The following is a 13,632-nucleotide window of genomic DNA, read 5'->3' on the forward strand; positions in this document are numbered from 1 at the left end:
GTGAGCAAGGTCCCTGGTGTTGCAGTGTCCCATCCTATGATTTTGTGACCTGGTGTCTCCATGATGCATGATTCCAAGGTCTCCATGCTTGAGGGTCAGATGGGGAAGAGCTTCAGGTAGCAATCTCTCCCCTGGAGTATCTTCTCTCATGTCTGGCATCTTAGCTGTGGCCTTTCTTTTTGAAAGATGGAAATGAGTTCCTGACCTGGACTCAGCCCCTGTTGGTTATGTCACAGAGGAGGGTGGGTCACCAGCCTTGGCAGCTAGAAGAGAGTTCAAAATCTCAGTCCTGAGAGAGAGTTCAAAAGAATACCTCCATGCATTTTCTTTATTTGAAGTCTTGCCACAGTGCCTCTCTAGACAAGAATCCCTGGAGGAAAAGTATAGCTGAGCAGATAGCAAAGAGTTCATGACACCCCTGACTGGGGTGAGTAAGGGGAGAATAGGTAGGTGGTAGAGGCAAGGGAGTGGGCAGAAAGGAAGAGAACAGCCCTGGGAAGGCATTTGGAGAAACAGGACCCACACATTTGAAGGTAGTGATCTACATGGGGGTGGAGGCCTGTGAGCACCTTACCTAACTCCTCTAGGATCATGAAATAGTGGTGCTGTTTCCCAGGGACTCTGCCTGTGGGTGGGCAACCATGTAGGAAGAAGGGACCTGGCTGAATTGTGTTCTCTAGAGGTGTGCATATGTGTTATAGCATCACTCATATTTAGAAAAATACACCGACAGACTCTGCTTCACCTGTGTTCTGTCCAGTTCTGGGCTTTCTGCTCTGTAAGGTCTAACCTTGGCCTTCCCTTCTGATCTTGTAGGATCTACTTTGAGCCAGAGTCCTTCTTTGATGTTTGAATTTTTCATCCTTCATCTTTGAATCCCTGTAACTTTGGCCTACCTTCATCCAGAGTCCTGTGGAGTTGGTGGAGCAAGGGTCGCCTGCTATCTATCATGTATCCTTTTAGTAATTTTTATTTTACTGATCCCCATCTTATTCTTTAAATCTTTACTTGACTTTGTTGGAGTTGGGGTTGAGTCCACGCTATGAAGTCTTTCCACAAAGCCCTCCTATAGTAGCCCTCGATGAATAAAGTCTACTTTATTTACTTAAAGATAGAGAGAGGAGAGAGAGAGAGAATTTTTTTAATATTTATTTTTCAGTTTTCGGCGGACACAACATCTTTCTTTGTATGTGGTGCTGAGGATGGAACCCGGGCCGCCGTACCTGCCTCCTCTCCCCTGCGCTCTCCCCAGGCATGCCAGGCGAGCGCGCTACCGCTTGAGCCACATCCCCAGCCCAAAGTCTACTTTACTGTATTTAACGAATTTCATAATTTTTATGGACCGCCACAGATTGCAGCCTGGCCAACTGGGAGTGTGAGGGCCCCATGTCGGGCACCCGGCAGAGGATGGGCCACGACTAATCATAATGCCTCAAAAAGCAGATAACTTTGGGGTCAGATGCAGAAGGTGGAGGGGAAAAAAAAAAAAAGCTAAACACAAAACAGCAGCGTGGATAGGGACGCGGCCACGGCGGGGGTGGGCCTGGGTCCTCAATCTGCTCAGCAGGTAGGGAGGCGGGCGCGCACCGGGGCCTCCTGGCGGCAGGGGGCGTGCCGCTCAACCCGGCCCGACAGGTGCCGTCCGTGGTCCGAGCCAAGCCCGCGTACATTCCGGCACCCTTTGGTGCATGGAAACGCAGCCGGGGTGAGGGTGAGAGCCGCGACGCTCGTCACCGCCTAGAAAACGCTGCGTGGCTTCCCAGCGCCCGTGGCGAACTAGGCCTGGCGCCCGACTTCCGGCGGCCCCCCCGCCCCCGGCGTGCGTCGCTTCCGGGAAACCTCCGGGGTGGGTTCGGGAGTGGGGTGGGGCTTGGGCGCCTGCGCGTGCGCATGCGCACTGTGCGGAGCGCGCCGACGTGGGCGTTGGGGGCTGGAGGTGAGTCCGCCTTCTCGCGGTCTCGCGGCCCCTGCTCGGCCTTTCAGGACTGGGTTCTTCCACCCCCGGGACCGCGGAGCCAAGCCCTAGATTGGGTATGGGGGCGCTCCGAGGTCGGGAGCGGCGGAGCCGGACGGTGGCCGCGCGGCGGCGCGCCTGTCCCTGAGGGCGCAGCGACCCTCTGGAGGCGGGTCGGGGCTGGGGGCGCGGCCGGGGGGGCCGGGCTGTGCGGGGACGGGGCCTCCGGCCGGCTTCCGTGGGTAGACCCTCCTCCTCCCTCCTTTGGGGTGGACCGTTTGGCGCAGATCCCTCCCCGGCCCCGCGTGTCTCCCTGCTCCCAGGGCTCGGGCTCGAGGAACCTGTCCTGTTTCCCGTGTGCACTCCCCAGGAGCTTTCCCTTCGTCGGTCGCCCTCCCCAACAGCCCGTACCTGCCTCCTCTCCCCTGCGCTTCCCCCACTTGCCCTGCCTTCCCCCTCTGCGCGGTTGGCAGTGTGTGCGAGTGCCTCCGTCCTCTTCCTGCCCACTGTGAAGTCTCCCAGCCGGGCGTTCACCCTTCGCTGCTGGGAACTAAGTCTTTTCCCTGTCTCTGATGCCGGGAAGCCGACTCCTGGGGTCAGGCATCTCAGGCTTTGAGGTTCTAGCTCAGGTCCCTGAGGACGTCTGGTCCTGGTAGTCTGTGTAAAGGGTGACTCCTTCTGCTTGCTATCTTCATTATCCCACATCATCTTTTGAAATCCTGTTCCTCTACCTATAAGAAATTTTCAGAATTCAGCCACTTTAGCCCATCCTTTCTTCCTGCTATGGGAACCTCCTGTCTGCTTCTTTCCTTCGGCCTTTGTCTTTCACATGATCTGTTCTCTAGGAGCCAGTGGGAGCCTGTTAAATCACATCCCTCCTCTCCTTCAAACTCCTCAAGACTTCTTCCATTCAGTAACAGCCAGAATGCTCATAAGCTCCAGGACTGGAGCTGCTGGCCTAAGATCTGTTTGCTGCCTGATGACAGTTCATACTCATGCAGAACTTGCCTTAGTCCTTTCTACCTTCTTGTGCAGTGCATTCCTGACTTTGCTTGGTTTCTGAGTTGTGGGCTGTTGGTAGAGATCGGGAGCCAGGGATACCGTCCCTAACTCAGAAGATTGATCCAGGTCTGGGTGCATCCTGAGTTTGCATAGTGATACTAACAGATTCTTCATTTGTTCCCTACTTGGCTCCTCCACTAGAGTGCACCTGTCAGATCCACTGTGGTAACATCAGTGCGGAGAACAGTGCTTGGCACACAGTAAGCGTTGAGTAAACTTTGGCTGAGTGAATGATAAAGAGCCAGCTCTGTGACCACAGGGAACCAACCCTTTTCTAGATAATGAGATCACAGGAGGTGTGTGATGCTGCCAGCAACATGTACCTAGTGTACTCAGGCCTTTGTGAGGATCTTTGCCTTTACAACATCTGCCACTTCGAGCACTGTGGAGTATGGCGTGTGTGGGTGTCTGGAGCTGGTGTGCTCGGTGTGATCTGAACCTTTGTGGGCTGCTTCTCTCACCAACTCTGCAGTACTAGTCGAAGCAGTACAGGTTTCACCACTGTGTGGCGGTCCACCTGGCAAAGATCACGTGCTTCTTTGTTGCCCTCCCTCCTGATGACCATGTTGGAAGTTTTCAGTTTTTCCGCACTTCCAGCAATGATTTAGGTGACATCTAGAACACTGTCCTTGTAGAACAGGTAAGGGATTTCCAGGCGTGGTTTTCAATCTTGTTTAATCTAGGCGGTAAAGGAAGCACATTTACATGGTGGCCTGCATATATGTGTATATAATTGGAGGTAAGGTCTGACGAAAAGGTACTTAATAAGTGTGAGGGTTTTGGTTTGTGACTGGGGATTGAACCCAAGTCTAGGAGATTCCAGAGGTGATCAGGGAAATCTGTGAGCGGTTGGTCAACTCTGCCCTCACCAGTCCTAGTTCTTAGAGGCACACCTTCTTAGCCTTTCTGTTCTCCGCTGCATTAAAACCTATTGTACAAAGAACTTGAGGGGCTAGCATTTCTGAGCTGAGAACTCCTTGGTTTTCCTGCAGCTTCTGGCCAGACCTGAGCCTCCCCCTAGCATACTTGCAGCCATCTCCTGGGCACCTATTGAGGAAGCTGTTGTTAAACTTTTTCCACTAGGTTGTTATGAATGCTGATCCTTGATGTAATGACTCCAGGGAGCATTTACATGTTCCCTACCTGGTTTCTATTTTGACAAGTTTCTGAAATATTGTAACAGAAAAGTTTGAGAAAGGGTAATGAACACCCATCACCCACCATTTAGATATAGCAATGAATACATGTAATAGGTAACACAGTTAATATGTGTTCATAATATGTGCCTTAAGTGCAGCATATGTGTCTTTATCTACGTATTTGTGTGTACATACGTATATATGTTTCTGTGTATGCTTTGTGTTTTTTTGTGTGTACATGCATAAGTATGTATTACATGTATATAAGAGTACATACATGTGTATTTGTGTAGGCATGTATTTTTATATTTTATATGAATGTCTATTTGCATGTTGTATTTATATTAAGTGTATATTTTGTTAGTGTTTGTGTATAACTATTTGAAAATAAGTACAGTATTTCAGGACATATGTTCTAAGGATAAGGACTTTTTTCTGCAAAAACCACAATAATGTTATCACATCTAAGAAATGAGGATTAATTTTATTTTGTGTGTGTATATGGGGGATTGAACTCAGGGGCACTCGACCAGTGAGCCACATCCCCAGCCCTATTTTGTACTTTATTTAGAGACAGGGTCTGAGTTGCTTAGCACAGTGCTTTTACTGAGGCTGGCTTTGAATTCATGATCCTCTAGCCTCAGCCTCCAAAGCCACTGGTATTACAGGTGTGAACCACTGCCTGGAGTATTAATTGTTAGCTGATAACTCATCTCTTTTCAGATTTCTCAGTTGTCCCTAATATACTATATTTGAACCAAGTCTTTTCAAGACTTTTGCATCATTGTGTTGTTTTTGTTTATTTTGACATAATTAATAGATTCCCAAGAAGGTACAAACACATGTACCAGAAGATTCTCTGTACCTTTCACCTAGCCTTCGCATTGTGAACATTTGCATCATTGCAGGACAGTATCAAAACCAGGAAATTAACATTTTTTGTACAACTTAGCTTATTCAGGTTTCAGTAAATTACCAAGAAAATTGAGATCCTGACTGTACCTCATTACAAGATGCCCTATTCTCATCCTGTGCTTCTGGCAACCACTGATCTGATCTCCATGTCTGTAATTGTGTTATTTAACAAATGTTATATAAATGGAGTCATGAAGCTTGTGTTGTTTTGAATTTGGGCTCTTGCATTGACCACAGTTTCCGCGTTCCTCGCTACTGAAACACTCAGGGTCATTCCAGGTGAACTGGGCTGCATGAAATAACCACACAAGAGACAGAGATACCTTTTTATTTGGGTCCTGTGACGGCTCCTCTAACCTTAAGGGTCCACAGAAAGAGTGCGTGCGCTGAACCCTTTCATTGAGGAGAAGCCATTCAAATGAGGCAAGGGGTCAGGTTTCAGGGGGTTGAGTCTAGCTTCATGGTGTCTGTTGTCAGCAGATTGACTGACATCTAGGAAAGGCACAGTAAGAGAAAGGGACACACAAAGGACATTTCCATGGAACATTCTATCCCAAACAGGGCAAAGTGTTAGTATTACAAAGGAATGGGTGTAGATGAGTGTAGCTCAATCCATGGGGCAGCATGCCTACATCTGAAGACATGCCGTCAAACTTCCTGGAATGTCCAGGTCACTACAAGATGTAGTGACCAGTCAAAGCCTCTCCGCTCCAGGATGGAAGGTGCGAATCATTCAGAGTGGCTCCCCACACACAGTTTCCTTCAAGCCAATCCAAGTTTTGTGTATCAATAGTTCCTTTTTTTTTTTTTTTTTTTTTACTGATGAATAGTAATCCATGGTGTTTTCGTCTGTTTTGTGCTGCTAAAACAGGATATTTGAGACTGGGTGATTTGTAAGGAAGAGAAATTTACCACTCAAAGTTCCCAAGGTTGAACAAGAAACTGGCATTTTATCATGTGTTCTCACATGGTGAAAGTGAAAGGGCAAGGGAGGACAAATTCTGTGTCCTCAAGTGGCAGAAGAGCAAGAGAGCAAACCCATCCCTGCAAGTCCTTTTCATAGTGGTGTTGAACCATTTATGAGAGCCCTCAACACTTCCCCAAGGTCTCATCTCCTAACACTGCACTGGGGAGTGTTTCCAGCACATGAATTTTGGAAAGGATATATCCAGACCAGGCACATGGTACTTTTCAGTTTTTGACTGCTGTGAATAAAGCACCTGTAACATTAGTATGTGGGTTTTTGTGTGACCCTTCATAAGTCTTCACTTCCCTAGGATATTTGCCTAGGAGTGTGGTTACTGTGTCATATAGTAAGTTGACTTTTATTTCATTATTTTGTGGTAATAGGGATTGAACTCAGGGGCACTCTACCACTGATTTATATCCTCAACCCTTTTTATTTTATTTTATTGAAAATTTTGAGTCAGGGTCTTAATAAATTGCTAGGACTGGCCTTGAACTCACAGACCTCCTGTCTCAGCATTCTAAATCACTGGGATTACAGGAGTGCGCTACTGTGCCTGGCTATGTTGGTTTTTTTGTTGTATAAGAAACTGCCAAAGTTGGGTGTGATGGTGCACACCTTAATCCCAGTGACGCAGGAGTCTGGGGGAGAATGATTGCAAGTTTGAGATCAGCCTCAGCAACTTAGTGAGATCATTAGCAACTTAGTGAGACCTTGTTTAAAAGAAAAAACAAAAAATAAAAAAAGACTAAGCATGTAGCTCAGTGGTAGAATGCCCCTGAGTTCAATCACAGTTCCAAGGGGAAAAAGGAAAAAGAACAGACATTGTAAAATTATTTCCAGAGTGGCTGTACCATTTTGTGTTCCCATCTCCTGGAATCCTCACTGGCATTCGGTGTGATACTGTATTTTAATTTAGCTATTTGATAGGTGTGTGTTGTGGTGCTTTTAATCAGTGTTTCCCAATGAGTAACAATCATGAACATCTCTTTACGAGCCTGTTTACCATGCATGGTCTCGGTGATGAGATGATTGGCATGTCTTTTGCTCATTTTCTAACTGGCTCTTTGTGTTTTAGCTGTAGTCATCCATGGGAGATTGGTTCCAGAACCACCTACAAACCCACAACCTTCAGTGCCCATGAATGATGACGTGTCCTTCCATGAAAAGGTGTAGTGTTGCTCATCACCTATACCCATACTCTCATTTACTGTAATTCTCTCTAGATTCCTTACAACACCTAAGAGTATGAGTGCTAGATAAGTAGTTGTTATATTCTGTTCTTTAGGAAATGATGAAGAGAAAGGTAAAGTCTGAATCTCTTTAGCATAGGTATAGCTATCAGTCCTTACTACATTCAGAACTGGCAGATTGAGAGGTCTAATTTTGAGTTTTGATGCTCTTTTTTTTTTTTTTTTAAAAAGGACTGAATTTTTTTTTAGTTCTTTATTTATTTGTTTTTATGTGGTGCTGAGGCTCAAACCCAGTGCCTTGAACCTGCTAGGCGAGCGCTGTACCGCTGAGCCACAACCCCAGCCCCAAGTTTTGATGTTGTTTACATGCCACATATGTACTTTGTCAGGTATGTGATTTGCAAATATTTTCTCCCAGTCTGTAATTTGTTTTACATTCTCTGGGTCCTTGCTCCAAAAGTTTTTTTTTCCTCCCTGTGGTATGGGGGATTGAATCCAAGAACTGTTATGTGCTAGGTAAGCAGTATATCACTGAGCTACACTCCCTGATCTTTTTTTAAAAATTTGAGACAGTCTTACTAAATTTCCTGAGCTGGCATAGAAATTGTAATCCTCCTGCCTCAGCCTCCTAAGTTGCTGGGATTACGGGCATGTGCCACTGCATCTGGCCAAAGTTTTCTTTTCTTTCTTTTGTTTTGGTACCAGGGATTGAACTCAGGGCACTTAACCAGTGAGGCACATCCCAAGCCCTTTTTCAATTTATTTATTTTTTATTTTGAGATAGGGTCTCCCTAAGTTGCTTAGAGCCTCATTTAGTTGCCAAGGCTGTCTTGGAACTTGTGCCTCAGTCTCCTGAGCTGCTTGGATTATAGGTGTGCATATCAAAGGATTTTTCCAATTTTTTTTCTATAATTTTTATAGTTTTGCAGAAAACTGTGATCCATTTTGAGTGGATTTTGTATATAGTGGAAAGAAAGGGTCAACTTCATTCCCTTGTATGTGGATATCCAGCACTGCTGTATTCAGCTTAAAGTTTTACTTTTGATGACGTCTGGGTTGTCTTTTGTGTGTGTGTGTGTGTGTGTGGTGCTGGGGATGAAGTCAGGGTCTTGTGCATGTGAGGCAAGTACTCTATCAACTGAGCTATGTCCCCAGCCCTCATTTTTTCTTTTTCTTTTTTTTTTTTTTTTTTTGAGAGAGAGAGAGAGAATTTTTTAATATTTATTTTTTAGTTTTCGGCGGACATAACATCTTTATTTGTATGTGGTGCTGAGGATCAAACCCAGCGCCTTGCGCATGCCAGGCGGGCGCGCTACCACTTGAGCCACATCCCCAGCCCTCATTTTTTCTTTTATGGATACTTCTTTTTTGGTATCAAGTCTTAAGTCCTGCATATCAAAGAATTTTTCCAGTTTTTTTTGTATAATTTTTATAGCTTTGCATAAAACTATGATCCATTTTGAGTGGATTTTGTATATAGTGGAAAGAAAGGGTTAACTTCATTCCTTTGCATGTGGATATCCAGTTTTCCTAGCACCACTTGTCGAAAGGCTGCACTTTCCTGTAGTATGGTGTTAGACCTTTGTCCAAAGTCATTTAACTGCCTGCCACTGTGGATTCCCAGCTACTCGGGATGCTGAGGAGGGAGGATCTGATTCAGGCCAGCCGGGGTAACTTAGCCAGACCTTGTCTCAAAAAGGGCTGGTGATGTAGCTCAGCAGTAGAGTTCTTGCCCCTGGATTCAATCCCTGCTACCCAAACAAACCAACAAAGTCATTTTCATGTAACCATACCTGCCTTGGCTTCTTTCCATGCTCTCTTTGTTCTGTTTGTCTGTGTGCCTTTTTGCCAGTACCATGCTGTTTTGATTACTGTCACTTTTAAATTTTTGAAATCAGGAAGTGTGAAACCTCAGCTGTGCTTTTGTTGCTGTTGTTCTGTTTTTGCATTTTTCAGGATTGTTTTGGCTGTTTGGTGTCCCTTGGGATTGCATATGAATTTTAAGTTGGACTTTACTGTTTCTGCAAAACATATTGTTTCAATAGGAATTACCTGGAATCTGCAGATTACTTTGGGCAGTATTGACAATAGTATTGTCTTCCAGTTCACAAAAGGGATGTCTTTACATTATTTGTATTTTCTTCAATTTCAGTCAGTGCCTTTTTATAGTTTTCGGTACATAAGTCCTACCTCCTTGGTTACAGTGCTACTACTGTAGGTGCAGTTGTTCTTTAATTTCTTTTCTGGATTGTTCATTGTTAGTGTATAGAAATGAAACTGATTTTTCTGTGTTGGTTTTGAATTCTTCAGCATGTCCAAGTTTGCTCATTGGTTCTAACAGGTTCTGTGTGGATGATCCTTAGTGTTTTCTTTTTCTTTTTTTGTAACAGGGATTGAACCCAGGGGCACTGGAACCACTGAGCCACATCCCAGCCCTTTTTATATATATTACATAAAATAGAGACAGAGTCGTGCTTGGTTGCTTTGGGCTTCACTAAGTTGCTGAGTCTGACTTTGAACTTGGGATCCTTCTGCCTCAGCCTCCTCGGCTCCTGGGATTACAGGTGTGTGCCACTCGCCCAGCTTGGTGTTTTCTATTCATAAAACCGTCATCTGTGGGTAGAGGTACAGGTGCCCTTTGATGTATGATGCAGTTGCATCCCATTGAAGTATCCTACACTGAAAAGGTATCTAACACAGTGTGGAGTATCGGGTGTTTCTCTCATACTCTTGTGGGAGCGTGGATCACTGCTGCTACCCAGCATTGCAAGAGTGTGAGAATACTCCTGGCTGGGGAGAGGTAGAAGTTCAAAGTGTTGTTTCCACTGGATGTGTATCTCTTTTCCACTTTCATAAAACTTGAAGAACCATAAATTGAGTCATCATTAAGTCTGGGGTTGACTGGGATTTTGCTTCTTTTCTTTCAGTAAGAATGCATTTTATTTCTTGTTTCATTGTTCTGGACAGAACTTTCTTCTGTTTTTTTTTTTCTCCCCATTTTGTGTGTGGTACTGGGGATTGAACCCAGGTTGCTCTGTATTTTGTTTTGAGACAGGGTCTCACTAAGGTGCCCAGGCTGGCCTCAACCTTGTAATCCTCCTGCCTCAGCCTCCCAAGTTGCTAGGATGACAGGTGTTTACCTGTTCCCAGCTTGGCTAGAAGTGATGAGGGCAGGCGTGCTTGTCTTTTTCTGGTCTCAGAGGAAAAATGCCTGTCTTGCACAGTTGAGCATTTTCAGTGTGGTTGTGTCCTCTGTGGCCTTTTACATGTTGAGGTAGTTTTCTTCTACACCTATTTTACTGAATAGTATTTCTTTGCTTTTCTTTTCTCTTTTGTTGTGTGTGTTTGAATTTTTTTTTTAACGTTGTTGGATTTATCCTGTGCATATTCTACACTCTTTGGAATGATATTTTTTTTTTGTATTCTATTATGTGTTGATTAATTTGTATATTTGAACCATTCTTGCATTCCAGAAGTGAGTCCCATTTGGTTGTGGTATATCATCCCTTTAATACACTGTTCAGTTTGCTAGTATTTTGTCAAGATTTTTTTTTTTTGCATTAATATTCATAAAGGGATATTGGTTTTTTTCTACCCCCTTATGTGTTAGTTTGATTTGGTTCCCAGTTTCATGGGATATGTGTGTTGGCTTTCTGGAATGAATTAGAAAGTGTTCCCTAATTTTTTGAAAGAGTTTGAGAAGAATCAGTGTTAATTTCTTAAGTGTTTGGTACAATCCAGCTACACAGACAATACTGAGAACTACTGCTAAATGACTCAAGCCCCACACAGCAGGATGGTGTGCAGATGGTGTGCTCCTGCTCACCTGGAGTCCAGAGCAAATGAGTCAGTATGAAATGGAGATTGGGTGATTCCCTGCCAGGAGGTGGGGTGCTTTCCGTCATGACGTCTGTGGTTGCCCTGGTGTGCAGGTGTTCTCAGGTCAGGACACTATGGGAGACACATTTAAAGACTCAGTAGGAAGTACTGTATTTTATACCTCCATTTAAAAGAGAAAAGAAGTCATTTTTCTCTACAAATGGCCCTGTCCTTCATCTACTTTCATATTGCCATCTCACTCCACAGGTCCATTCTGAAAAGAAAAAAAAAAAAGTCTATGTATGCCTGGCTGATTTCTTATTTTGGTGAGATATGTGTGCATATGTGTAGATTTTTTTTTCAAACGTTCTATGGAAATGTAATATACATGATAAAAAATGTAAGTGTGGGGACACACCATGCCCCTTTTTGTGTCACTCATGGTCTCACCCGAATCCAAGCACACTCAGGATTTTCCACAAAGTGTCGTATTAAGCGCTTGGGTCTCCCTCCCTTTAGGGATTTGCTTATATTGTTTTTTGTAGTTACTCATTTTTGTTGATGTATATTATTCTGTCCTGCAAATCAACAAATAAAGTCAGCTCCAGTTGGTAGACACTTGGGTTGTGTCCAGTCTTAGGCTGTCATGAGCAGTGTCAGCTCTAGATGTATGCTCATGTTTCTCTGGGCTGTGTGCCTGCAAGTTGCATTTCTGTGTTGTGGGGTTAGCAGTCATGTTAGTAGATACTAGCCTGGCCAGTTTTAATATTGACATGCCACTCTTCTGTTTCTAGGTGGGGTACTTTTGTTAGTGGTGGGGTTTGCTTTGCTTTGCTTTTTTATTTTTTTATTTTGGAAAGGATTCAGATATTTTCTCCCTCTCCTTCCAGTCTGGGAGACAAATGTTGAGAGCCACAGCCGAAGGGGCCCCAGCAAACTTCCAGCTGCCAGCAAACTTCCAGCTGCCGGCTGATGATTGGCTCACAGCAGCCCCAGCAACATCTAGCTGATTGGCTCCTCGGCCCCAGCAACATCTAGCTGATTGGCTCCTCTGCGGTGATGCTCATTGGGCTGTTTCCCTGCCCTTTCAGACCAGGGAGCTGCTCATTTGGGGACTTTTTTGGCTCCGCCCACGTGACCCAGCCAATCGGCCTCAAGAGCAGGAGGATTGTGGGAGGTGGAGAGAAGCTTGTGTGGGAGAGAGAGGCTGGTGGAAAGCCGGTGGTGGCAGTTGAGGCTCTGAGGGTTTTTCCTGAGAGGCTGTTTTGTTTGGCGTGTGTGGTTCTAAAAATAAAGTTAGTTTCTTTTGACAAGTGGCTCCTGATTGTGCCCAGCCAGACTGCGGCAGACAAATGTCAAATGGAAGTGTGAACTCAGGGTTTTATTTAGGAAGCAACATCCAATTTTGTGAAAATGGAAGAGTCATCAGGGGCAATTGCTATTTATCTGGGACTGAGAGGCCCAGGTGGAAATGCTTTTTAGAAACCCCAAGAGTGTGTTATCAGAGGACCTGGAGAGTCTTTTGAAAGCAGGTGTCTAGCTTTAAAAGATTTCTGTGAATGAGGCTCAAATGTCAGATGTCTCAGCTTCATATGTAGCTGTCAGCAGAACTCTGGTGATAACTTGCTTGACAGGTGGTGATTGTAGAGCACTGTCAGCCATATACCCCCCTGGCCTCCTTTGTGAGATCTAGCAGGAGGTGCACCTTCAAAGTGTGAGGAAAGTGGTACCTCCTTCAGCCATTCTGCACACCTCAGTGGACAGGATGGATCATCAGAGAAAAGCAGTCACACAAAGGGAGGGATGGGAGATGCTGTTTGACCAGGAACATGCCCTAGTAAACAGAAGAGGAATAACTGTGGATTGAACACCTTGTCTATGATGAACAGGTGGTCCTTTGCCGCGTTCCTCATGACTAAAACACTCAGGGTCACTCCAGGGGAACTGGGCTATGCAAAATAATCACACAAGAGACAGGGATACCTTTTTCTTTGGGGGTCCTGTGATGGCTCCTCTGACCTTAAGGGTCTGCAGAAAGAGAGAGCGAGCGCACGTGCTGAACCCTTTTATTGAGGAGAAGCCACTGAAATGAGGCAAGGGGTCAGGTTTGAGGGGGTTGAGTCTAGCTTCATGATGTCTGCTGTCAGCAGGTTGACTGACATCTAGGAAGGCCACACAAGGCAGAGCAAGAGAAGGGGACACACAAAGTCTATCCATCCCAAATAGGGCAAGGGGTAATATCACAAAGGAACAAGTGAGCGTAGCTCAATCCATGGGGCTATATGCCTACGTCTGAAGACACATTCTGCTACTTTGAGGACCAGGGCAACATCGAGGTCACTTCAGAAGTGACCAACAGAGCCTCTCCTATCACGGGAAGGAATATGAATTCATTCAGATTGGCTGCACACAGTCCTTCAGATATTGATCTCGTTTGGCAGCAGAGGACTCATGGTGGAGAGTCCTTATACTTATGACTGTGGAAAATCTCCAAGACCTACAACTCAATTTGCATCAAAGAAATCACAAGGGAGAGAAGCCCTGTAACTGCTGTGAAGGTGGGAAAACCTTCTGTGATAGCTC

At 45.2% G+C, this 13,632-nt stretch overlaps 1 protein-coding gene across 4 annotated transcripts in view; it reads left to right on the forward strand.

Moving 5' to 3' along the window:
• The first annotated feature begins 1,883 nt into the window (after positions 1-1,883).
• The window catches only part of Zscan18 (zinc finger and SCAN domain containing 18), a 30,142-nt gene continuing 18,393 nt past the window's right edge, over positions 1,884-13,632 (forward strand). The window contains exons 1-2 of one of the 4 annotated variants that reach the window (XM_058574751.1): positions 7,083-7,207; positions 9,621-9,794. Coding sequence is in view for 1 of the 4 variants with exons in the window: in XM_046430971.2 (XP_046286927.1) it covers positions 7,182-7,207 (26 nt within the window). In the remaining 3 variants the exon portion in view is untranslated. Of the gene's footprint in view, positions 2,032-7,082; positions 7,208-9,620; positions 9,795-13,632 lie in introns of those variants that run through there. The other 3 variants (XM_046430976.2, XM_046430974.2, XM_046430971.2) reach the window with 3 other exon arrangements.

The sequence above is a fragment of the Marmota monax genome, unplaced genomic scaffold, assembly GCF_021218885.2.
Source record: "Marmota monax isolate L192 unplaced genomic scaffold, Marmota_monax_Labrador192_F-V1.1 WCK01_AAM20220418_F8-fsc00215, whole genome shotgun sequence".
In the NCBI taxonomy this organism is placed as follows: Eukaryota; Metazoa; Chordata; class Mammalia; order Rodentia; family Sciuridae; genus Marmota; species Marmota monax.